At 45.0% G+C, this 27,612-nt stretch overlaps 1 protein-coding gene across 2 annotated transcripts in view; it reads right to left on the reverse strand.

The window, feature by feature from the left end:
- Nucleotides 1-501: 501 nt before the first annotated feature.
- LOC142251543 (ficolin-1-B-like) overlaps nucleotides 502-27,612 on the reverse strand; it is a 44,299-nt gene continuing 17,188 nt past the window's right edge. Inside the window, exons 2-9 of one of the 2 annotated variants that reach the window (XM_075324439.1) lie at nucleotides 26,272-26,498; nucleotides 24,935-25,039; nucleotides 24,727-24,789; nucleotides 18,605-18,631; nucleotides 18,313-18,440; nucleotides 18,087-18,216; nucleotides 2,827-2,961; nucleotides 502-2,377 (exon numbers count right to left, since the gene is read on the reverse strand). In XM_075324439.1, the coding sequence (XP_075180554.1) occupies nucleotides 2,133-2,377; nucleotides 2,827-2,961; nucleotides 18,087-18,216; nucleotides 18,313-18,440; nucleotides 18,605-18,631; nucleotides 24,727-24,789; nucleotides 24,935-25,039; nucleotides 26,272-26,350 (912 nt within the window). In that variant the 5' untranslated portion in view covers nucleotides 26,351-26,498 and the 3' untranslated portion in view covers nucleotides 502-2,132. Of the gene's footprint in view, nucleotides 2,378-2,826; nucleotides 2,962-18,086; nucleotides 18,217-18,312; nucleotides 18,441-18,604; nucleotides 18,632-24,726; nucleotides 24,790-24,934; nucleotides 25,040-26,271; nucleotides 26,903-27,612 lie in introns of those variants that run through there. The other variant, XM_075324440.1, reaches the window with a different exon arrangement.

Genomic DNA, 27,612 nt, shown 5'->3' on the forward strand with positions numbered 1-27,612 from the left:
TTACTATTACAAATTACTACATTGAAGTATTTGTCCTGGGTGGATACACCTAAAAAGAAAAGATAAGAGGCACTAAATCAAGTAAAACTCACAAATGTGAGATCTCAATACATAAAAAGTCACTCAGTAAAAAATAGTAACCAGAGTCTACAAAACTAAATACGGCCACTAGATGGCAGGGCTCTCAATAAAGTGAAAGTGCAGCATGCAGCTGTAGTAGTCAGGGAAATTGGTAATATTGTATAGACTTGCGGCCAAGGTGCAGGAAGGATCACAACGCGTGTTTCGCCATACTTTTTCAAGGGAAAATACTTTTTCGTATTACTAATAGCATTTAATTGCCGGGGTGATGTCATTGGTGTATACGCTCCCATTCTGCCATGTATGTATTTTATCTGATTGTATGAATAAAAATGTGAAATTAAAAATATGTATATTTTTATTATTATACTTTGTGCATTTTCAGTGTAAGTCACAAACAATTCACAACTGCACCCCGGAAAATAATTATGTTTTCTGTTTTTTTGTATTCCACTAGGTGGCAACAGAACTTCTTTAGGACCAGAAGCGGCAAGGTGGAAGCTCGTCAGATAGTGAGCCCCTCTTCCACTCCTCGGGTCGTGTGTCCCTCTTCTGCTCCTCGGGTTGGGAGCCCCTCTTCCGCTCCTCAGGTCGTGTGTCCCTCTTCCGCTCCTTGGGTCGGGAGCTCCTCTTCCGCTCCTTGGTTCAGGAGCCCCTCTTCCGCTCCTCAGGTCGTGTGTCTCTCTTCCGCTCCTTGGGTCGGGAGCCCCTCTTCCGCTCCTCAGGTCGTGTGTCTCTCTTCCGCTCCTTGGGTCGGGAGCCCCTCTTCCGCTCCTCGGGTCATGAGCCCATCATTTGCTCCTCGGGTCGTGATTCCCTCTTTTGCTCCTTGTATTGTGGTCCACTCATCCATTCCTCGGCTCGTGAGCCCCTCTTCCGATCCTCGGGTCTTGAACCCTTCTTCTGCCCATCAGGTTGTGAACCCCTCTTCTGCCAAACAGGTTGTGAACCCCTCTTATGCTTCTCAGATTGGGAGCCCCTCTTTTGCTCCTCAGGTCAGAAGCCCCTCTTTTGCTCCTCGGGTCGGGAGCCCCTCTTCCGCTCCTTGGGTCGGAATCCCCTCTTCCACTCCTCGGGTCGGGAGCCCCTCTTCTGCTCCTCGGGTCATGTGTCCCTCTACCACTCCTTGGGTCGGAATCCCCTCTTCCGCTCCTCGGATAGGGAGCCCCTCTTCCGCTCCTCGGGTCGATAGCCCCTCTTCCGATTCTCGGGTAGGGAGCCCCTCTTCCGCTCCTCGGGTAGGGAGCCCCTCTTCCACTCCTCGGGTCGGGAGCCCCTCTTCCGCTCCTCGGGTCGGGAGCCCCTCTTCCGCTCCTCGGGTCGGGAGTCACTCTTCTTTGGTCTGTGACCCCCTTCTCTAAGCCAGAACTCCCGCTCACATTCAGCTGCAGGTGTAGCAGATCTTCGCATCTCCTTTCACTGACAGCAAGCAGAGATCTGGACAGCAGTCAGCTATTAATATGATTTAATACAGCAAATCTCGGCACGCAGCAATGTGCACAAAATCGTCCGCAAATTTATTATGGGGCGCGAGGCTTTTAATTAATTTGGTGCATTTTCCGCATGTACAGGGTAAGAAAACAAAGTCAGAAGTTCTGCAACTTTTCCATTTGGGGGAAGTCAAGGAATAAATTTTACAATTCTCAGGTATCACAGCGGCCGTGCCATCCATTCTAACCAATCAGAGGCCACGTTTTTATTACCAGTGGTGAACGCTGGATTCTAATTGGTGGGTACAGGTATCATGGCCGCTGCTGCTTCCTGTGAACGCCGGATTCTGATTGGTGGGTACAGGTATCATGGTCGCCGCTTCTTCCTGTGAACGCCGGATTCTGATTGGTGGGTACAGGTAGCATGGCCGCCGCTTCTTCCTGTGAACGCTGGATTCTGATTGGTGGATACAGGAATTATGGCCGCCACTGCTTTCTGTGATCGCTGGATTCTGATTGGTTTGTACAGATGTCATGGCTGCTGCTGCTTCCTGTGAACGCCGGATTCTGATTGGTGGGTACAGGTATCATGGCCGCCGCTGCTTCCTGTGACCGCCGATGTCAGGGCTGAGGTCGGATTTTCATTTCGGTCACTCGGTAGGAGTAGTGGTAGCCTTGTCCTGTTAGCCAGTTCACCCCATTGGCGTAGCTGCTGTGGTTTCCTCGCAGATACAGGCCGTTCAGGTTGGCGTAGTGACAGGCGTTGTACCACCATCCTCCGCGGTACACCTGGGCGCACTTAGATTTGTCTTTCTCGCGGTCTTTGGTCGAAAATACGGATCCTCTGTGGTAGGTTAGAGAGTCCCCTGAAAGAGAGAGAAGATGTGGCCATTAATTATAGAGTCAAGAAGGCCCAAAACTGTCTTGGTGCCATTACAGACCATCACCCAGCTTTCCTGGAGTCCAGAATGGTGAGGGGGTTGATGTTAAACTCTACTGTATAAATGTGCATGCGGTGAGCTCCCCTAGTGGTGACTTTAGTTTAGCACACTTCTCAGGTTTTCCATCCCATAGTGCGGCCTATGTGGGGACGTCGTGGGCTGGAGACCAATTCCCGAAAGTCTCCGGCAGCCATCACAGCTCCACAGCTTTCCCAGTGAACGGAATGGAAAATCTGCCAAGTTATCCACCAATAGAGGAGCAAGGAGTATGGCCGATCTGCAAAGTGATCTAGTCCCTGCGCCCATATTGGACTCTATTAAAGCTGAGTGTGGTCTGCCCTCATTACTAATGGGGGGGATGTGAGGACACGAACCTGCAGACCCCTCCAAGAACTGCACCGCGCTCAGGGAGTAGTTTTGCGCCTCAGCAGAAATGGCGAAATCACGGTACAAGGAGAAAGTGTGATTGTCCGAAAAGTCTGTCAGGTCGACCCGGAGATGAAACTTCCCTGCAAAGACAAGAGGGCGATGAGGAATGAGAGGGGTCCGCAGACCCCCAACATTACAGGAAACAAGGTATAAAGATGGCGCTGCTGTGAGACCCCCAATATTTATACTGCGGAGCGACACAGAATAGCTGAATGCTCCGCACTAACACTACATCCCCCTTGTGGGGCAGAAAGCGGAGGCTCCTCTACATCTGCCAGACAGTGATTGTAACAATCTGATTGTGCGATAAATGGCAAGATTCCAAAAACTGACCCGTACAAGAAAAGCGCAAATTCCAACCCTCTTCATATGTGTCCCCACAACAATTACTAATAGATGAATACTAGCTGTACTCCCCGGCTTCGCCCGGGTTAATAACTGTTGTTAACAAAATAGAATGTATTAACATTCCCGGGATAGAATGTATAAATAGAATGTATTAACGCCCGGGATAGTAACTGTCTCTGTTTCTCTCCCATTCTCGGTCTGTCTCCCCCTCTGTATATATCTCTCTGTCTCTCTCTCTCTATCTTTGTCTGTCTGTCTCTTTCCCTGTCTCTCTCTCTCTCTATCTCTTTGTCTGTCTATCTCTTTCCCTGTCTGTCTCTGACTGTCTCTTTCTCCATCTGTCTCAATCTCTTTCCCTGTCTGTCTGTCTAGCTATCTCTTTCCTTGTCTGTCTATCTATCTCTGTCACTTTCCCTGTCTGTCTCTTTCCCTGTCTGTTTCTTTCCCTCTCTTTCTCTGTCTGTCTCTTTCCCTGTCTGTCTGTCTCTTTGTCTGTGTCTGTCTCTTTACCTGTCTGTGTCTGTCTCTTAACTTGTCTCTCTCTTTCCCTGTCTGTCTCTTTCCCTGTCAGTCTGTCTCTTTGTCTGTGTCTGTCTCTTTGTGTCTGTCTCTTACCCTGTCTATGTCTGTTTCTTACCCTGTCTGTGTCTGTTTCTTACCCTGTCTGTGTCTGCCTCTTTCACTGTCTGTGTCTGTCTCTTTCCCTGGCTGCATTGTGACACGCCAACATTCCATATAAGGGCGTGGCTGCGCATTCTTCTGAAGTTCTGGCTGCACTGTGGCTCCCAGCTCCATTCGCTTTAATGGAGGCAGGTTTTTTGGTGAATAACTGTAAACAGCGGGGTTAAAATATCCCCTCGAAACATAGCCTATGACGCTCTTGGCGTCGAGAAGTGTGAGTGTGCAAAATTTTGTGGCTGTAGCTGCGACGGTGCGGATGCCAATCTCGGACATATATACACACACACACATTCAGCTTTATATATTAGATTTCATCCTGTATATAATGCTGAAATCTACCACCGCCAGGGGTCACATTGTGTACAATAATTGCCTAAACCGTAACGAGCCCTTTCCTATATAAATGTACTCTGGTCCATGAAAGAAAGAAATCGAACACCATATTATTTATCACACATATTTATATGTGATTTCTGATTATTACTATTATTATTATTGTGCAAAATGTCTCTTCACTGAGGAAGGAGACGAACTCTAGTGCCACCTATGGGAGGTAGCAAACCTAAAACTCAAATGTGACCCTTTAAAGTGTCCTCACTCCTCTGGAAAACTTTGAATATTGCTTATGTCCCCTCAGTACATTCCCCCCACACAGTATGATGTCCCCTCAGTACATTCCCCCCACACAGTATGATGTCCCCTCAGTACATTCCCCCCACACACAGTATGATGTCCCCTCAGCACATTCCCCCCACACACAGTATGGTGTCCTTACAGTACATTCCCTCCACACAGTATGATGTCCCCACAGTGCATTCCCCCCACACACAGTATAATGTCCCCACAGTACATTCCTCACACACACAGTATAATGTCCCTACAGTACATTCCCCTCAAACACAGTATGATGTCCCCACTGTACATTCCCCCCACACACAGTATGATGTCCCTACAATACATTCCCTCCCACACACAGTATGATATCCCCACAGTACATTCCCCCCACACAGTATGATGTCCCCACAGTGCATTCCCCCACACATAGTATGATGTCTCCACAGTACATTCCCTCCACACGTAGTATTATGTCTCCACAGTACATTCCCCCACACACAGTATGATGCCCTCACAGTACATTCCCCCACACACAGTATAATGTCCCCACAGTACATTCCCCCCACACACAGTATGATGTCCCCACAGTACATTCCCCCACACACAGTATAATGTCCCCACAGTACATTCCCCCCACACACAGTATGATGTCCCCACAGTACATTCCCCCACACACAGTATGATGTCCCCACAGTACATTCCCCCCACACACAGTATGATGTCCCCACAGTATAATGTCCCCACAGTACATTCCCTCCACACATAGTATGATGTCTCCACAGTACATTCCCCCACACACAGTATGATGCCCTCACAGTACATTCCCCCACACACAGTATAATGTCCCCACAGTACATTCCCCCACGCACAGTATAATGTCCCCACAGTACATTCCCCCCACACACAGTATGATGTCCCCACAGTACATCCCCCCACACACAGTATGATGTCCCCACTGTACATTCCCCCCACACACAGTATGATGTCCCTACAATACATTCCCTCCCACACACAGTATGATGTCCCCACAGTACATTCCCCCCCACACAGTATGATGTCCCCACAGTGCATTCCCCCACACATAGTATGATGTCTCCACAGTACATTCCCCCACACACAGTATGATGCCCTCACAGTACATTCCCCCACACACAGTATGTCCCCACAGTACATTCCCCACACACACAGTATGATGTCCCCACAGTACATTCCCCCACACACAGTATAATGTCACCACAGTTCATTCCCCCCACACACAGTATGATGTCCCCACAGTACATCCCCCAACACACAGTATGATGTTCCCACTGTACATTCCCCCCACACACAGTATGATGTCCCTACAATACATTCCCTCCCACACACAGTATGATGTCCCCACAGTACATTCTTCCCCACACAGTATGATGTCCCCACAGTGCATTTCCCCACACATAGTATGATGTCTCCACAGTACATTCCCTCCACACATAGTATGATGTCTCCACAGTACATTCCCCCCACACAGTATGATGCCCTCACAGTACATTCCCCCATACACAGTATAATGTCCCCACAGTACATTCCCCACACACACAGTATGATGTCCCCACAGTACATTCCCCCACACAGTATGATGTCCCCACTGTACATTCCCCCCACACACAGTATGATGTCCCTACAATACATTCCCTCCCACACACAGTATGATGTCCCCACAGTACATTCCCCCCCACACAGTATAATGTCCCCACAGTACATTCCCCCCACACACAGTATGATGTCCCCACAGTACATTCCCTCCACACGTAGTATTATGTCTCCACAGTACATTCCCCCACACACAGTATGATGCCCTCACAGTACATTCCCCCACACACAGTATAATGTCCCCACAGTACATTCCCCCCACACACAGTATGATGTCCCCACAGTACATTCCCCCACACACAGTATAATGTCCCCACAGTACATTCCCCCCACACACAGTATGATGTCCCCACAGTACATTCCCCCACACACAGTATGATGTCTCCACAGTACATTCCCCCCACAGTACATTCCCCCACACACAGTATAATGTCCCCACAGTACATTCCCTCCACACATAGTATGATGTCCCTACAATACATTCCCTCCCACACACAGTATGATGTCCCCACAGTACATTCCCCCCCACACAGTATGATGTCCCCACAGTGCATTCCCCCACACATAGTATGATGTCTCCACAGTACATTCCCTCCACACATAGTATGATGTCTCCACAGTACATTCCCCCACACACAGTATGATGCCCTCACAGTACATTCCCCCACACACAGTATAATGTCCCCACAGTACATTCCCCCCACACACAGTATGATGTCCCCACAGTACATTCCCCCACACACAGTATAATGTCCCCACAGTACATTCCCCCCACACACAGTATGATGTCCCCACAGTACATTCCCCCACACACAGTATGATGTCCCCACAGTACATTCCCCCCACACACAGTATGATGTCCCCACAGTACATTCCCCCCACACACAGTATAATGGCCCCACAGTACATTCCCCCCACACACAGTATAATGTCCCCACAGTACATTCCCCCCACACACAGTATGATGTCCCCACAGTACATTCCCCCACACACAGTATAATGTCCCCACAGTACATTCCCCCCACACACAGTATGATGTCCCCACAGTACATTCCCCCACACACAGTATGATGTCCCCACAGTACATTCCCCCCACACACAGTATGATGTCCCCACAGTACATTCCCCCACACACAGTATGATGTCCCCACAGTACATTCCCCCCACACAGTATGATGTCCTCACAGTACATTCCGCCCACATACAGTATGATGTCCCCACAGTACATTCCCCCCACACACAGTATGATATCCCCACAGAATATTCCCCCCCACACACAGTATGATGTCCCCACAGTACACCCCCCCACAGTATGATGTCCCCACAGTACATTCCCCCACACAGTATAATGTCCTCACAGTACATTCCCCCCCACACAGTATGATGTGCCCACAGTACACCCCCCCACACACACACACAGTATGATGTCCTAACAGTACATTCCCCCTACACACAGTATGATTTATGGACAGTACATTCCCCCACACACAGTATGATGTCCCCACAGTACATTCCCCCCACACACAGTATGTTGTCCTCACAGTACATTCCCCCCCACACAGTATAATATCCCCACAGTACATTCCCCCCCACACACAGTATAATGTATCCACATTACATTCCCCCCACACATACAGAAAAAAACCCAAGCCCTCACACTGCTATATTGACGGAAAAAAATAAAAAAACGTTATGGCTCTTTGAAGAACGGGAGGAGAAAATGAAACCAACCCCCCCCCCCCATTGATAATGGCGTGGCGTGATGGGGTTAACCCTCTGTAGTTTACATGCATCTAAAACACAATGTGGCACCCAAAACTGAACCCGATATTGAAGATGTGGATATACGTAGGAGCCATAGATGCTTATTATTACATTGGGATCTTGGGTTTGTTCACTTTTTTTACACCGTAAATTCTTCCCTGCTTTTGCAGCTGCTGCCTGAGATTGAGCTCTGCTTCTCAGTCCTACAGACACCAATGAGGCGTCGCTTATTACTAGGCGAATAGTTATAGACTAACAATCATCCAATATAGAACCAGCATACTACCTCAATTTACATCTTATAAAAACACTATTTATTGAAATTCATTTAAAATTCAAAAAGTTCCACCTGTGAAAAAATGACACACAGAACACATATACCAGGACCATGGAACGGCTCCACAATATCTGCCCACAGGAACAAAACCAATTATTCCTTATATTGATGTCAATAATAATCCTGCCCAAGAATCAAATCTAAATGACCCTCACTCTTTCTTTCCTCTACCTGCCAATGGAGGTGTGACATAAAGTCACAATTCACCCTAAAGGTAATGAGGTGCCCCCATTCCTCGGCGGCTTTCCCTTCTAAAGGTATCCCTGATCTCCCTCAAGTTATAATATAGGCTAGGGATACTAGCTTTTCTAGAAGGGAAGATGGAAAATTGAACTTATCTGAGAGATGAGTCAAAAATTAGTAGTCCCTCAGCAGTCCGTTTTTTTCATAATGTACAGGCGTCCGGGCTTTCCATGGTCCTCAACCCAATAACATAGATACACAAAGTCTCAACGCGTTTCTCCCCATATGATTAGTCAGGGTTCATCAGGAGACAAAATGAAAGATAGCTGGCCCAATCGCCTGTGGAACAAACAAATATCAGAACCCCAAATCTAAACCACAAAGACAGAGAGTCCTAGAAGCACATGGAAGACATACCTGGTAGCTGTTAAGGGGGCTACTCATTTAGCAGCACACACCTCTCCTTGTGGATATGTATAATGGCCGCCTTACCATGTGCCTCACTCTCCTTAAATATCATCAAAATAGGGGCTGGCCTGTTCAATAACCGCCCCCAGGAACGCCCCATTATGGTGGGAAACCCTCGATGTATGCACCACATGCAGTTAATTAGCTGCCATCATCCTGGGCAGCCACCCCCACAGACACCCCGTCCCCTAGGAAACCGGATGTATGCTACACGTGCAGTCACCATTTTGACAAACCGGAAGTGACGTATAGTCCAAATCATCACATATCCCAGCTCACGTTACCCGGGTGGGCGTCGCCCACTGTCACCTGAAGGTACGGACCGTCCCCAGTCAGATTGACAATTACCCTCCATAACGCCCCGTTGCTCGGGGACCCCGGAGGTATACAACACGTGCATTCGCCATATGGACGAAACCGGAACCCAAACCGGAAGTAAACAGACCCACGTGACCCGTCCGAGTCACGTGGCTCCACAATACCACGTGATCGAATCATCACATCTTCCTCCCAGCACAGGATGGGGAAGCCCGGAAGTGACGTACGATCTAAGACGTCACACATCCCATACCGGAAGTAGAAATACTCACGTGACCCGTCCGAGTCACGCGACTCAACACACCACGTCATCAGGTCTTTACGTCCTCCTCCCAGCACAAGATGGGGAAACACGGAAGTGACGTACGGTCTAAAAACGTCACACATCCCAGCCCACGCCGCCCAAGTGGGCGTCGCCACCGATAACCTGACAGCGTGGGCCGTCCCCCATACTCTCTCCCCACCTGGCCAAACCCCTCCAGTCCTAAACATAATATTGATCAAATTCAAGTCCAGACCCCAACCACAGCCTATCAGTACTATACAGGGGAAAATAAATATAAACAATAAGCATTTCAATCATCCCAATGTATCATCATTTCACATAGAGACCTGAGGTCACACCGGGAATAACCAGATCCACACGTTCCCTCCCGATCATATAACAGGACAAGCCATGATACCGGACAATATATATCCAAAGTCATATATCGGCCATATGTTCAAGAGGAAGTGGAAGTAAGGAGGGGGGCGGGGGGGAGGGGGGGGGGGAAGGGGGGCCAAGGAGACCACCAAAGATAATCACTGCAACAATGTTAACATCCATAAAGATGTTTCCAATAAACTGGTTCCATATATCAGCATCCCACATAGGTTCAGAGAATGGGGTAATATAGATAAACACAAATTAATTGAAGATGGGATGGTGAAAAATAATTCCACTCATCTAAACACGACTTCTTCCTTTACGGAAGGATATTAGCCTGGCGGGTATAAATAAAAACTTATTCTGATGTAGCCTAGGGTGCTTATCTCCTCAGGACAGACCTTCCTATAGAAAACAACCGAACGTCAGCTGTTCGTTCAGACCTTTTGGATGTACACAGTCGAAGCGATATATCCATTTGGTCTCCTTTTGTAGCAAAAGTTTATTCCAATTGCCTTTTCTAATTGGCTCCGGGACTACTTCAATGATTTTAAAACTAATGGAGTTCAGATTTCCCCCATGTACTTGTCTGACATGTCGTGAGATCGAGGTATCCCTTTCATTTCGTACATCCCCCAGATGTTCCCCGATCCGCTTTCTTAGTTCTCTTTTCGTTTTCCCAATGTAGTCCAAGGGGCAAGTGCATTTAGCCACATAGATGACCCCCTCGGTACTACAATTGGCAAAATCACGAATATCATATTCACGATGCGTACATGCCGACACTACCTTCTTCCCTGGTGAAATCCAGTTGCAAAATTTACATCGTCCGCACCTATAAACTCCATTCACCTTCCTGTCCAGCCATGTCCCTTCTTTTTGTGGGGCCTGATACAGACTGTGTACTAACCTGTCTTTTAAAGACTTCCCCTTACGGAAAGTGATCATGGGCCGTACTCCAATGAAATCCTTTAGGTTCGGGTCCGCCCTCAAAATTCCCCAGTGTTTGTCCAAAATTTTGAAAACCTCCCGATTAAGACTATCAAATGTACCAATCACCCTTGTGATGTTCTCAGATTCCTCCCTTTCTCTGGCTACTAATAGCTCTTCCCTGTCCCTCAATACCGCGTGTTTATATGCCTCTTTAAGGGGACCAGCCGGATACCCTCTTTCAGTGAACCTCTGACAAAGATCCCCCGCCTGTCTATGAAAGGCGTCACTTGTGGAGCAATTGCGTTTCAGTCTTAGGTATTGGCCCTTTGGTATCCCTCTTTTTAACGGTTCAGGATGGTGACTGGTCCAATGTAAAAAACTATTGGTTGCAGTCTTTTTACGAAAAACCTGGGTTTCTATCTGCCCCCCAGTTCCCCTCATCAGAAGGACATCCAAAAAGGCCATTTGGTCAATGCCTATATCATAGGTAAATGACAGACCTACATCGTTCCTGTTCAGGTGTTTCACAAAGTTCTGAAAGGAGCCGACTGTCCCGGTCCATAGGACCAGGACATCGTCAATATAACGGCCCCAGTAGACGATGTGTTTTATCCATTCCGAGTGCGGTTCCTGGAACACCATGGTATCCTCCCACCAGCCCAGGTAGAGATTGGCATACGATGGGGCGCAAGAGCACCCCATCGCAGTACCCCTGAGCTGGTGGTAATACCTCCCATTAAAGATGAAAAAATTATGGGTCAAAATGTGTTCCAACAGTTTTAAGGTGAACCTACTATGTTTCTCGTAATGGGTGCCTCTGCTATCCAAGAAATATTTAACCGCCTTCAGACCTGAATCGTGCGGGATGGAGCTATATAGAGCCTCTACATCTATTGAGGCAAAAATTGTATCTTTATTGATCATTACTCCATTGATCCTTCTCAAGAGATCACTTGTGTCCCTGAGGTAAGAGGACAAAGAAACCACGAATGGTCTGAGAATGGAGTCCAGGTATACACCAACGTTCTGAGTAAGGGAATTAATCCCTGCTACAATGGGTCTCCCTTTTAAGGGAGTGGTCCCCTTGTGAACTTTAGGTAACGTATAGAACGTTGGTGTAACCGGAAACCTCTCGTGCATAAAGTCAAATTCATTTTGTGAAATAAGGCGATCTCCAAGTCCCTCGGACAAAATATCCACTAATGCTTTACCGAATCCTATAGTTGGATCCCGTTCCAGGGTCGCATAGCCATCATGATCACGTAAGATGGAATAACACATTTTCTGGTAAATGTTGTGATTCATGATGACTATGTTTCCTCCTTTGTCCGAAGGCTTGAAGATCAACTCCTTTTTTTTGGCGAGTATTGACAAGGCATCCAATTCGGATTTGTTCATATTAGGGGGGAAACCAGTTCTCACATCAGACAGTGCTTTAAAATCTTCAGCAACCACTTTGAGAAAAATGTCTACACTGTCCAGGTCCCCTCTAGGAGGTTGTTTTTCACTCTTTCTTTTGAGGGTAGTAAACGGTCCCTGTCCTGGTTGTCTGAGACCCTCATTATCCAAATCTATCAGATTTTCAAATGTTTCTCTATCTTCTGGTGTAATACCCAAAAGATTATACTTAGATGATTCCGTTGTTTTAAAGAATTTTTTCCACTTCAGTTTCCTCCCAAATAGGGCCAAATCCTTGGTCCAATTAAATGGGTCAAAACGCTCAGTGGGCACAAAAGATAGACCCCTCCTCAGAATACTCACGTCTAAGGCAGTCAGGGTCTGTCCAGATAGATTGATAATGTGGTTGTCTATTTCCTGTCTCTCCTGTTCGGGTTGGAATACTGCTCCCGGGGTCTTAAATCGTATGGTAGGGTCTTTCCCTCTAAAAAAGAAGGCTGGCCATCCGACACCGAGGGCACAGAGGAAGAAGCAGAGGCCAAAGGTGGCGCTATAGGTCCCATTCCCTGCCATCTGTTCCTATTGCGTCTCTGCCTTCTCCCACGGGGAAAATTTCTAAAGTCACCTGGTGCCCCCTTATATCTCTCCGAGTCCGATGACTCTAAATCGGAAGAAGATGGGTCAACACGTGGCCCAGTTCCTTCTGTCAGGAACCTATAGGCAGTTTTTTCTTTGAATTCCCCAAGGTCCTTCACAAAATTATTATGCTTCCTAGTTTTTAAGGTATTATGGAATTTCTCCACAGAGCTTTGTAAAAACCTTTCTCTCCTTTCAAAATCCGGATCAGTCTTGTATTTCAAAACCGCCTCCCTTTTCTCAGCTAGCTTGGTAGAGGTTTTTTCCAAGGTCAACTTCTCCTCCGTGAGTAATAATTGCATGAATCGTATTGATGTCGCTTTTGATTCATTTTCCCATTTCTCAAGTAGGTCTGCACTTCTTGATCTCAATGCCGGTGCTACTGTGATACGCAGGCCCTTTGGTACAATCCCTTGTTTGATGTAATTCTCAAGGGATTGTACCTCCCACCACGATTTAATGTTTTCCCGGAAACAGCTATAAAGTTCATTAAACAGTTGTTTCAGGTTAATAACTCCCCCTGAATACGTAACGTCTGTCCTGTCCGAAAATACCCTATCTACATCCGATAACCAAGTATTAGTATTAAGAGGTTCAGATAGAAAACCCGCCATCAGTTATACTCAGCTTTTTAAACACTTAGAAATCTATTTGTGTAGGTAGAAAATCAAATATAGAACCAGCATACTACCTCAATTTACATCTTATAAAAACACTATTTATTGAAATTCATTTAAAATTCAAAAAGTTCCACCTGTGAAAAAATGACACACAGAACACATATACCAGGACCATGGAACGGCTCCACAATATCTGCCCACAGGAACAAAACCAATTATTCCTTATATTGATGTCAATAATAATCCTGCCCAAGAATCAAATCTAAATGACCCTCACTCTTTCTTTCCTCTACCTGCCAATGGAGGTGTGACATAAAGTCACAATTCACCCTAAAGGTAATGAGGTGCCCCCATTCCTCGGCGGCTTTCCCTTCTAAAGGTATCCCTGATCTCCCTCAAGTTATAATATAGGCTAGGGATACTAGCTTTTCTAGAAGGGAAGATGGAAAATTGAACTTATCTGAGAGATGAGTCAAAAATTAGTAGTCCCTCAGCAGTCCGTTTTTTTTCATAATGTACAGGCGTCCGGGCTTTCCATGGTCCTCAACCCAATAACATAGATACACAAAGTCTCAACGCGTTTCTCCCCATATGATTAGTCAGGGTTCATCAGGAGACAAAATGAAAGATAGCTGGCCCAATCGCCTGTGGAACAAACAAATATCAGAACCCCAAATCTAAACCACAAAGACAGAGAGTCCTAGAAGCACATGGAAGACATACCTGGTAGCTGTTAAGGGGGCTACTCATTTAGCAGCACACACCTCTCCTTGTGGATATGTATAATGGCCGCCTTACCATGTGCCTCACTCTCCTTAAATATCATCAAAATAGGGGCTGGCCTGTTCAATAACCGCCCCCAGGAACGCCCCATTATGGTGGGAAACCCTCGATGTATGCACCACATGCAGTTAATTAGCTGCCATCATCCTGGGCAGCCACCCCCACAGACACCCCGTCCCCTAGGAAACCGGATGTATGCTACACGTGCAGTCACCATTTTGACAAACCGGAAGTGACGTATAGTCCAAATCATCACATATCCCAGCTCACGTTACCCGGGTGGGCGTCGCCCACTGTCACCTGAAGGTACGGACCGTCCCCAGTCAGATTGACAATTACCCTCCATAACGCCCCGTTGCTCGGGGACCCCGGAGGTATACAACACGTGCATTCGCCATATGGACGAAACCGGAACCCAAACCGGAAGTAAACAGACCCACGTGACCCGTCCGAGTCACGTGGCTCCACAATACCACGTGATCGAATCATCACATCTTCCTCCCAGCACAGGATGGGGAAGCCCGGAAGTGACGTACGATCTAAGACGTCACACATCCCATACCGGAAGTAGAAATACTCACGTGACCCGTCCGAGTCACGCGACTCAACACACCACGTCATCAGGTCTTTACGTCCTCCTCCCAGCACAAGATGGGGAAACACGGAAGTGACGTACGGTCTAAAAACGTCACACATCCCAGCCCACGCCGCCCAAGTGGGCGTCGCCACCGATAACCTGACAGCGTGGGCCGTCCCCCATACTCTCTCCCCACCTGGCCAAACCCCTCCAGTCCTAAACATAAAGGAGGGATACCAAAGGGCCAATACCTAAGACTGAAACGCAATTGCTCCACAAGTGACGCCTTTCATAGACAGGCGGGGGATCTTTGTCAGAGGTTCACTGAAAGAGGGTATCCGGCTGGTCCCCTTAAAGAGGCATATAAACACGCGGTATTGAGGGACAGGGAAGAGCTATTAGTAGCCAGAGAAAGGGAGGAATCTGAGAACATCACAAGGGTGATTGGTACATTTGATAGTCTTAATCGGGAGGTTTTCAAAATTTTGGACTAACACTGGGGAATTTTGAGGGCGGACCCGAACCTAAAGGATTTCATTGGAGTACGGCCCATGATCACTTTACGTAAGGGGAGGTCTTTAAAAGACAGGTTAGTACACAGTCTGTATCAGGCCCCACAAAAAGAAGGGACATGGCTGGACAGGAAGGTGAATGGAGTTTATAGGTGCGGACGATGTAAATTTTGCAACTGGATTTCACCAGGGAAGAAGGTAGTGTCGGCATGTACGCATCGTGAATATGATATTCGTGATTTTGCCAATTGTAGTACCGAGGGGGTCATCTATGTGGCTAAATGCACTTGCCCCTTGGACTACATTGGGAAAACGAAAAGAGAACTAAGAAAGCGGATCGGGGAACATCTGGGGGATGTACGAAATGAAAGGGATACCTCGATCTCACGACATGTCAGACAAGTACATGGGGGAAATCTGAACTCCATTAGTTTTAAAATCATTGAAGTAGTCCCGGAGCCAATTAGAAAAGGCAATTGGAATAAACTTTTGCTACAAAAGGAGACCAAATGGATATATCGCTTCGACTGTGTACATCCAAAAGGTCTGAACGAACAGCTGACGTTCGGTTGTTTTCTATAGGAAGGTCTGTCCTGAGGAGATAAGCACCCTAGGCTACATCAGAATAAGTTTTTATTTATACCCGCCAGGCTAATATCCTTCCGTAAAGGAAGAAGTCGTGTTTAGATGAGTGGAATTATTTTTCACCATCCCATCTTCAATTAATTTGTGTTTATCTATATTACCCCATTCTCTGAACCTATGTGGGATGCTGATATATGGGAACCAGTTTATTGGAAACATCTTTATGGATGTTAACATTGTTGCAGTGATTATCTTTGGTGGTCTCCTTGGCCCCCCTTCCCCCCCCCCTCCCCCCCCCGCCCCCCTCCTTACTTCCACTTCCTCTTGAACATATGGCCGATATATGACTTTGGATATATATTGTCCGGTATCATGGCTTGTCCTGTTATATGATCGGGAGGGAACGTGTGGATCTGGTTATTCCCGGTGTGACCTCAGGTCTCTATGTGAAATGATGATACATTGGGATGATTGAAATGCTTATTGTTTATATTTATTTTCCCCTGTATAGTACTGATAGGCTGTGGTTGGGGTCTGGACTTGAATTTGATCAATATTATGTTTAGGACTGGAGGGGTTTGGCCAGGTGGGGAGAGAGTATGGGGGACGGCCCACGCTGTCAGGTTATCGGTGGCGACGCCCACTTGGGCGGCGTGGGCTGGGATGTGTGACGTTTTTAGACCGTACGTCACTTCCGTGTTTCCCCATCTTGTGCTGGGAGGAGGACGTAAAGACCTGATGACGTGGTGTGTTGAGTCGCGTGACTCGGACGGGTCACGTGAGTATTTCTACTTCCGGTATGGGATGTGTGACGTCTTAGATCGTACGTCACTTCCGGGCTTCCCCATCCTGTGCTGGGAGGAAGATGTGATGATTCGATCACGTGGTATTGTGGAGCCACGTGACTCGGACGGGTCACGTGGGTCTGTTTACTTCCGGTTTGGGTTCCGGTTTCGTCCATATGGCGAATGCACGTGTTGTATACCTCCGGGGTCCCCGAGCAACGGGGCGTTATGGAGGGTAATTGTCAATCTGACTGGGGACGGTCCGTACCTTCAGGTGACAGTGGGCGACGCCCACCCGGGTAACGTGAGCTGGGATATGTGATGATTTGGACTATACGTCACTTCCGGTTTGTCAAAATGGTGACTGCACGTGTAGCATACATCCGGTTTCCTAGGGGACGGGGTGTCTGTGGGGGTGGCTGCCCAGGATGATGGCAGCTAATTAACTGCATGTGGTGCATACATCGAGGGTTTCCCACCATAATGGGGCGTTCCTGGGGGCGGTTATTGAACAGGCCAGCCCCTATTTTGATGATATTTAAGGAGAGTGAGGCACATGGTAAGGCGGCCATTATACATATCCACAAGGAGAGGTGTGTGCTGCTAAATGAGTAGCCCCCTTAACAGCTACCAGGTATGTCTTCCATGTGCTTCTAGGACTCTCTGTCTTTGTGGTTTAGATTTGGGGTTCTGATATTTGTTTGTTCCACAGGCGATTGGGCCAGCTATCTTTCATTTTGTCTCCTGATGAACCCTGACTAATCATATGGGGAGAAACGCGTTGAGACTTTGTGTATCTATGTTATTGGGTTGAGGACCATGGAAAGCCCGGACGCCTGTACATTATGAAAAAAACGGACTGCTGAGGGACTACTAATTTTTGACTCATCTCTCAGATAAGTTCAATTTTCCATCTTCCCTTCTAGAAAAGCTAGTATCCCTAGCCTATATTATAACTTGAGGGAGATCAGGGATACCTTTAGAAGGGAAAGCCGCCGAGGAATGGGGGCACCTCATTACCTTTAGGGTGAATTGTGACTTTATGTCACACCTCCATTGGCAGGTAGAGGAAAGAAAGAGTGAGGGTCATTTAGATTTGATTCTTGGGCAGGATTATTATTGACATCAATATAAGGAATAATTGGTTTTGTTCCTGTGGGCAGATATTGTGGAGCCGTTCCATGGTCCTGGTATATGTGTTCTGTGTGTCATTTTTTCACAGGTGGAACTTTTTGAATTTTAAATGAATTTCAATAAATAGTGTTTTTATAAGATGTAAATTGAGGTAGTATGCTGGTTCTATATTTGATTTTCTACCTACACAAATAGATTTCTAAGTGTTTAAATAACAATCATCCAACCAGACCGGTGGCTGAGCGATCACTACCGGAATACGTCAGGCGATGAATGTTGTCGTTCCCCAGCCAGAATTCACTGTTCTGATGGCCGAATCCCTTCTTATAATCATTCCAGTCCCTGAAAAAATCCACAGAACCGTCCATGCGCCTCTGGAAAACCTACGAGAAGAAAGGCTCAGTCAGTACAAGAGCGCCCCCCCTATAATTAGAGTCACCCAGCTTTCCCAGGTACAGATAATACTGCAGGAGACTGACCGTCCAGCCACCTCCAGCACTTTCCATGTCACACAGCACAGTGAGGGGAGCGCCACCTGCTGGATACACCGTGTACCACCCCGTGAGGGACTGTCCCTGCTCCAGCAGATCCCGGCAGTTCTGGGCGGCTGAAGAGAGATCAGCAGTGGATCACAGTGAACGTCAGAGCGAAAAGGAAGGAACAGACTATAGAATCCAGAAGATCCTGACACGATACTGACATTATATTCAATTATAAACATTGAACAATTGATGAATAAAAAAAGAAATTAAAAAAAATCTCACAACTTACTGTGCTGAGGGCAAAGGCCGGCGTCCCCTACAGAGAGAAGAGCGACAGTGACTGTACTGTATACTGCACACATAATTATACACCGGAGATGCCCAGGTTATACCAGCTGTACATATATCATTATATACAGGAGATGCCCAGGTTATACCAGCTGTACATATATATTTATATACAGGTGATGCCCAGGTTATACCGGCTGTACATATATCATTATATACAGGAGATGCCCAGGTTATACCGGCTGTACATATATCATTATATACAGGAGATGCCCAGGTTATACCAGCTGTACATATATAATTATATACAGGTGCTGCCCAGGTTATACCGGCTGTACATATATCATTATATACAGGAGATGCCCAGGTTATACCAGCTGTACATATATAATTATATACAGGTGATGCCCAGGTTATACCGGCTGTACATATATAATTATATACAGGAGATGTCCAGGTTATACCGGCTGTACATGTATAATTATATACAGGAGATGCCCGGGTTATACCAGCTGTACATATATAATTATATACAGGAGATGCCCGGGTTATACCGGCTGTACATATATAATTATATACAGGAGATGCCCAGGTTATATCGGCTGTACATATATAATTATATACAGGAGATGCCCAGGTTATACCAACTGTACATATATAATTATATACAGGAGATGCCCAGGTTATACCGGCTGTACATATATAATTATATACAGGAGATGCCCAGGTTATATCGGCTGTGCATACATAATTATATACAGGGGATGCCTGGGTTATACCGGCTGTACATATATAATTATATACAGGAGATGCCCAGGTTATACCAGCTGTACATATATAATTATATACAGGAGGTGCCCAGGTTATACCAGCTGTACATATATAATTATATACAGGAGATGCCCAGGTTATACCGGCTGTACATATATAATTATATACAGGAGATGCCCAGGTTATACCAGCTGTACATATATAATTATATACAGGAGATGCCCATGTTATACCGGCTGTACATATATAATTATATACAGGAGATGCCCAGGTTATATCGGCTGTGCATACATAATTATATACAGGGGATGCCCGGGTTATACCGGCTGTACATATATAATTATATACAGGAGATGCCCAGGTTATACCAGCTGTACATATATAATTATATACAGGAGATGCCCGGGTTATACCGGCTATACATATATAATTATATACAGGAGATGCCCAGGTTATACCGGCTATACATATATAATTATATACAGGAGATGCCCGGGTTATACCGGCTATACATATATAATTATATACAGGAGATGCCCGGGTTATACCGGCTGTACATATATAATTATATACAGGAGATGCCCGGGTTATACCGGCTATACATATATAATTATATACAGGAGATGCCCAGGTTATACCAGCTGTACATATATAATTATATACAGGAGATACCCAGGTTATACCAGCTGTACATATATAATTATATACAGGAGATGCCCAGGTTATACCGGCTGTACATATATAATTATATACAGGAGATGCCTAGGTTATACCGGCTGTACATATATAATTATATACAGGAGATGCCCGGGTTATACCAGCTGTACATATATAATTATATACAGGGGATGCCCAGGTTATAACAGCTGTACATACAGTCATATGAAAAAGTTTGGGCACCCCTATTAATGTTAACCTTTTTTCTTTATAACAATTTGGGTTTTTGCTATTTCAGTTTCATATATCTAATAACTGATGGACTGAGTAATATTTCTGGATTGAAATGAGGTTTATTGTACTAACAGAAAATGTGCAATCCGCATTTAAGCAAAATTTGACCGGTGCAAAAGTATGGGCACCATTATCAATTTCTTGATTTGAACACTCCTAACTACTTTTTACTGACTTAGGCTGGTTTCACACTACGTCTTTTTAACATCCGTTGAAAACGTTTTTTTAACGGAAGTACGGATCCTGTGCAAATCCTTTTTCATGTCAATGCTTTTTCAATGGACTCGCGTCCACCTGCGTTTGTGTGCGTTTGCGTCCGTTAGACGCAGGATCCGTCCTTTTGCGTTATTTTAACATGTTTCAAAAACGCAACATGTAGCGTTTTTGAGCTCCGTCCAAATACTGCAAATTGCTGGATCCTGACTATAACGCACGCAAACGCAGGTGAACGCTGCATGCTGATAGACAGGATCCTGCTTTTGGACTGAGCATGCCCAGAGTTCAATCAATCTATCTATCTATCTCTCTCTCTCTCTCTCTCTCTCTCTCTCTCTCGCCTCCTCCCAGTCTACTTCCCCTCACTCCCGATCACATGACTCCAATGCCCGCCCCTAAACATCCACTGCAGGATCCTGCAAAATAACATATGCGTTTGCATACGTTATTTGCTGTAAAAGCAGGATCCGTACTTCCGTTAAAAAAACGTTTTCAACGGATGTTAAAAAGACGTAGTGTGAAACCAGCCTAACTGAAGCACTAAATTGGTTTTGTAACCTCATTCAGCTTTGACCTTCATAGGCAGGTGTATCCAATCATGAGAAAAGGTATTTAAGGTGGCCACTTGCAAGTTGTTCTCCTATTTGAATCTCCTATGAAGAGTGGCATCATGGGCTCCTCAAAACAGCTCTCAAATGATCTGAAAACAAAGATTATTCAGCATAGTTGTTCAGGGGAAGGTACAAAAAGCTGTCTCAGAGATTTAAACTGTCAGTTTCCACTGTGAGGAACATAGTAAGGAAATGGAAGAACACAGATACAGTTCTTGTTAAGCCCAGAAGTGGCAGGCCAAGAAAAATATCAGAAAGGCAGAGAAGAAGAATGGTGAGAACAGTCAAGGACAATCCACAGACCACCTCCAAAGGCCTGCAGCATCATCTTGCTGCAGATGGTGTCACTGTGCATCGGTCAACAATACAGCGCACATTGCACAAGGAGAAGCTGTATGGCAGAGTGATGTGAAAGAAGCCGTTTCTGCAAGCACGCCACAAACAGAGTTGCCTGAGGTATACAAAAGCACATTTGGACAAGCCAGTTACATTTTGGAAGAAGGTCCTGTGGACTGATGAAACAAAGATTGAGTTGTTTGGTCATACAAAAAGGCGTTATGCATGGAGGCAAAAAAACACGGCATTCCAAGAAAAGCACTTGCTACCCACAGTAAAATTTGGTGGAGGTTCCATCATGCTTTGGGGCTGTGTGGCCAATGCCGGCACCGGGAATCTTGTTAAAGTTGAGGGTCGCATGGATTCAACTCAGTATCAGCAGATTCTTGACAATAATGTGCAAGAATCAGTGACGAAGTTGAAGTTACGCAGGGGATGGATATTTCAGCAAGTCAATGATCCAAAACACCGCTCCAAATCTACTCAGGCATTCATGCAGAGGAACAATTACAATGTTCTGGAATGGCCATCCCAGTCCCCAGACCTGAATATCATTGAAAATCTGTGGGATGATTTGAAGCAGCTGTCCATGCTCGGCGACCATCAAACTTAACTGAACTGGAATTGTTTTGTAAACAGGAATGGTCAAATCTACCTTCATCCAGGATCCAGGAACTCATTAAAAGCTACAGGAAGCGACTAGAGGCTGTGATTTCTGCAAAAGGAGGATCTACAGAATATTAATGTCACTTTTATGTTGAGGTGCCCATACTTTTGCACCGGTCAAATTTTGTTTAAATGCGGATTGCAAATTTTCTGTTAGTACAATAAACCTCATTTCAATCAAGAAATATTACTCAGTCCATCAGTTATTAGATATATGAAACTGAAATAGCAAAAACCCAAATTGTTATAAAGAAAAAAGGTTAACATTAATAGGGGTGCCCAAACTTTTTCATATGACTGTATATAATTATATACAGGAGATGCCCAGGTTATACCGGCTGTACATATATAATTATATACAGGAGATGCCCAGGTTATATCGGCTGTACATATATAATTATATACAGGAGATGCCCAGGTTATACCAGCTGTACATATATAATTATATACAGGAGATACCCAGGTTATACCGGCTGTACATATATAATTATATACAGGAGATGCCCGGGTTATACCAGCTGTACATATATAATTATATACAGGAGATGCCCAGGTTATACCAGCTGTACATATATAATTATATACAGGAGATGCCAAGGTTATACCAGCTGTACATATATAATTATATACAGGAGATGCCCAGGTTATACTGGCTGTACATATATAATTATATACAGGAGATGCCCAGGTTATACCGGCTGTACATATATAATTATATACAGGAGATGCCCAGGTTATACCAGCTGTACATATATAATTATATACAGGAGATGCCCAGGTTATACTGGCTGTACATATATAATTATATACAGGAGATGCCCAGGTTATACCGGCTGTACATATATAATTATATACAGGAGATGCCCGGGTTATAGCGGCTGTACATATATAATTATATACAGGAGATGCCCAGGTTATACCGGCTGTACATATATAATTATATACAGGAGATGCCCGGGTTATACTGGCTGTACATATATAATTATATACAGGAGATGCCCAGGTTATACCGGCTGTACATATATAATTATATACAGGAGATGCCCAGGTTATACCAGCTGTACATATATAATTATATACAGGAGATGCCCAGGTTATACCGGCTGTACATATATAATTATATACAGGAGATGCCCAGGTTATACCGGCTGTACATATATAATTATATACAGGAGATGCCCAGGTTATACCAGCTGTACATATATAATTATATACAGGAGATGCCCAGGTTATACCGGCTGTACATATATAATTATATACAGGAGATGCCCAGGTTATACCAGCTGTACATATATAATTATATACAGGAGATGCCCAGGTTATACCGGCTGTACATATATAATTATATACAGGAGATGCCCAGGTTATACCGGCTGTACATATATAATTATATACAGGAGATGCCCAGGTTATACCGGCTGTACATATATAATTATATACAGGAGATGCCCAGGTTATACCAGCTGTACATATATAATTATATACAGGAGATGCCCAGGTTATACCGGCTGTACATATATAATTATATACAGGAGATGCCCAGGTTATACCGGCTGTACATATATAATTATATACAGGAGATGCCCAGGTTATACCAGCTGTACATATATAATTATATACAGGAGATTCCCAGGTTATACTGGCTGTACATATATAATTATATACAGGAGATGCCCAGGTTATACCAGCTGTACATATATAATTATATACAGGAGATGCCCAGGTTATACTGGCTGTACATATATAATTATATACAGGAGATGCCCAGGTTATACCGGCTGTACATATATAATTATATACAGGAGATGCCCGGGTTATAGCGGCTGTACATATATAATTATATACAGGAGATGCCCAGGTTATACCGGCTGTACATATATAATTATATACAGGAGATGCCCGGGTTATACTGGCTGTACATATATAATTATATACAGGAGATGCCCAGGTTATACCGGCTGTACATATATAATTATATACAGGAGATGCCCAGGTTATACCAGCTGTACATATATAATTATATACAGGAGATGCCCAGGTTATACCGGCTGTACATATATAATTATATACAGGAGATGCCCAGGTTATACCGGCTGTACATATATAATTATATACAGGAGATGCCCAGGTTATACCAGCTGTACATATATAATTATATACAGGAGATGCCCAGGTTATACCGGCTGTACATATATAATTATATACAGGAGATGCCCAGGTTATACCGGCTGTACATATATAATTATATACAGGAGATGCCCAGGTTATACCGGCTGTACATATATAATTATATACAGGAGATGCCCAGGTTATACCGGCTGTACATATATAATTATATACAGGAGATGCCCAGGTTATACCTGCTGTACATATATAATTATATACAGGAGATGCCCAGGTTATACCGGCTGTACATATATAATTATATACAGGAGATGCCCAGGTTATACCGGCTGTACATATATAATTATATACAGGAGATGCCCAGGTTATACCGGCTTTCCCCACTTCATTTTATACAAGATTCTGCCCGTTTTTCTCTCTGAAGAAAATAACATAGTGATTTTTGTACCTTTATCACCTTTAACCCCTTGTGGACCCATCTTTCCCGGGATTCCTGATGTTCCCTTCTCTCCTGGGAATAGAAGAGACTGAATGTCAGACTTTAAACCTTCACAGGATTCAACATGGAATCGGATAAAATGATTTTCAGCCAAATATCCATGATCACATCAGATTTTGCACCTTTAAAAATGAAATTGTGAGATTTTGCATGGTACCTTTAAGTCCAGCAGGTCCTTGGGGTCCTGGGGGTCCGGGGGTCCCTGGACATCCTCTTAAGATGGTCAATTTGTCTGATCCTCCAACTCCAATCACCTTCACATCTGAGGAGCGAAAGAAGAAAAGTAATAGAAAAGTCTTCCATTATTAATGAGAAGAGCTGCAACTAATCCTATCCTGTGTGATACTGTCTGCTGAGCTGTGTATCTAATCCTATCCTATGATACTGTCTGCTGAGCTGTGTATCTAATCCTATCCTATGTGATACTGTCTGCTGAGCTGTGTATCTAATCCTATCCTATGATACTGTCTGCTGAGCTCTGTATCTAATCCTCTCCTGTGTGATACTGTCTGCTGAGCTGTGCATCTAATCCTATTCCGTATGATACTGTCTGCTGAGCTTGTGAATCTAATCCTATCCTGTGTGATACTGTCTGCTGAGCTGTGCATCTAATCCTATTCCGTATGATACTGTCTGCTGAGCTTGTGTATCTAATCCTGTCCTGTATGATACTGTCTGCTGAGCTGTGCATCTAATCCTATTCCGTATGATACTGTCTGCTGAGCTTGTGAATCTAATCCTATCCTGTGTGATACTGTCTGCTGAGCTGTGTATCTAATCCTATCCTGTGTGATACTGTCTGCTGAGCTGTGTATCTAATCCTCTCCTGTGTGATACTGTCTGCTGAGCTGTGTATCTAATCCCATCCTGTGTGATACTGTCTGCTGAGCCGTGTATCTAATCCTATCCTATGATACTATCTGCTGAGCTCTGTATCTAATCCCATCCTGTGTGATACTGTCTGCTGAGCCGTGTATCTAATCCTATCCTGTGTGATACTGTCTGCTGAGCTGTGTATCTAATCCTCTCCTGTGTGATACTGTCTTCTGAGCTGTGTACCTAATCCTATCCTGTGTGATACTGTCTGCTGAGCTGTATATCTAATCCTATTCCATGTGATACTGTCTGCTGAGCCGTGTATCTAATCCTATCCGGTGTGATACGTTGTCAGAGAATTATACATCATTATTGTATCAAGATTTGCCATTCATTACTGTGAGAAGCCGACCAGAAAATGAAGCCTGCAATATCATTTCTGAACACCAGGGGGCAGAGTCCCCACTTTCAGTGTATTCAGCATGGATACATTGTATCATACTCGGGATTGTTTGTAATCACCTGAATTATCAGGATCTCAGGGATCAGTGGTCGTTAGACCGGTGGCTGTTTATGTGGCCACATCTCTCCCGTGAACCCGTCCGGCTGTATTATATTGGTGCAAGACATAAACTATGTAACTACTGGGGCGATTTACAATTTGTGAGAACAACTCACCTGGACAGGAGTCTTCCCCGGAGCCGGTAACGGTCATCCAGAGCAGGACACCGGCGATGGTCAGCACACACCCCTTCATTGCTGCTTCCTCCACCAGTAAATGCTCTGACACGGAAGCTTCGCCGCTTATAATGGACGAATCCCGTGCATTTCGGAGGTTCTATATCAGCACAATCACCTTCCGCTTTTCACAATATTCGGTTCCTCATACCTGGAAGAAGTAATTTCTGCCACACGAAGCCAAAAAATAATAATTATACACAGCTCTGGCAAAAATTAAGAGACCACTGCAAAATTGTCAGTTTTTTTATTTCTCGTTTTATATTTTTTGAGTAAAATGTAAATTGTACTTTTTATCTATAAACTACTGATGTCTCCGATGCGTCTTGGCTGCTTTCCTCCGGTCTCTCACACTGCTTTTGGGTGAGCTTATGCCATTCCTGATGCAAAAATGTAATCAGGTCTTCTTTGTTTGATGGCTTGTGACTATTCATCTTCCTCTTGATTACATTCCAGAGGTTTTCAATGGGGTTCAGGTCTGGAGATTGTGCTGGCCATGACAGGGTTTTGATGTGGTGGTCCTTCATCCACACATTGATTGACCTAGATGTGTGGCATGGCACATTGTCCTGCTAAAAAACAGTCCTCAGAGTTGGGGAACTTTGCCTAAGCAGAAGGAAGCAACTGTTTTTCCAGGATAACCTTGTATGCGGCTTGATTCATACGTCCTTCACAAAGATTAATCTGCCCAATTCCAGCCTTGCTGAAGCATCCCCAGATCATCACCAATCCACCACCAAATTTCACAGTGGGTGCAAGACACTGTGGCTTATACACCTCTCCAGGTCTCCGTCTAACCATGAGACGACCAGGTGTTGGGCAAAGCTGAAAATTAGGTAATGAAAATTCAACAAACAACTTTGCGAAGGACATATGAATCAAGCCGCATACAAGGTTATCCTGGAAAAACAGTTGCTTCCTTTTGCTAAGGCAATGTTCCCCAACTCTGACGACTGGTTTTTCCAGCAGGAGAGATCATACAGTACAAATGCTCACAGCACTGTTCTATCTGGTGTGTTCTCAAAATAGTCCCTCCACGGCAAAAGCCTGCAGCTGTTGTATGCTCCGATACCCTTCTCAGCAGCTAGTGTCAGTCCAGTAACCCGGCCTCTTCATCAGCTTAGAATGTAGATGAAAAGTCAATGGCTTTGCAAAAATATCTCCACTCATATCCTCAGTCGGGCCGTACTTTAAGTCCATAGATTCTTGAAGGTCCCTCAAAAAATGGAATTCCCCATACGTTTGGTTCTCAGGCTCTTCCTATGTGTGCAGGTGCAGACA

The sequence above is a fragment of the Anomaloglossus baeobatrachus genome, chromosome 9 (genome assembly GCF_048569485.1).
Source record: "Anomaloglossus baeobatrachus isolate aAnoBae1 chromosome 9, aAnoBae1.hap1, whole genome shotgun sequence".
Classification (NCBI taxonomy): Eukaryota; Metazoa; Chordata; class Amphibia; order Anura; family Aromobatidae; genus Anomaloglossus; species Anomaloglossus baeobatrachus.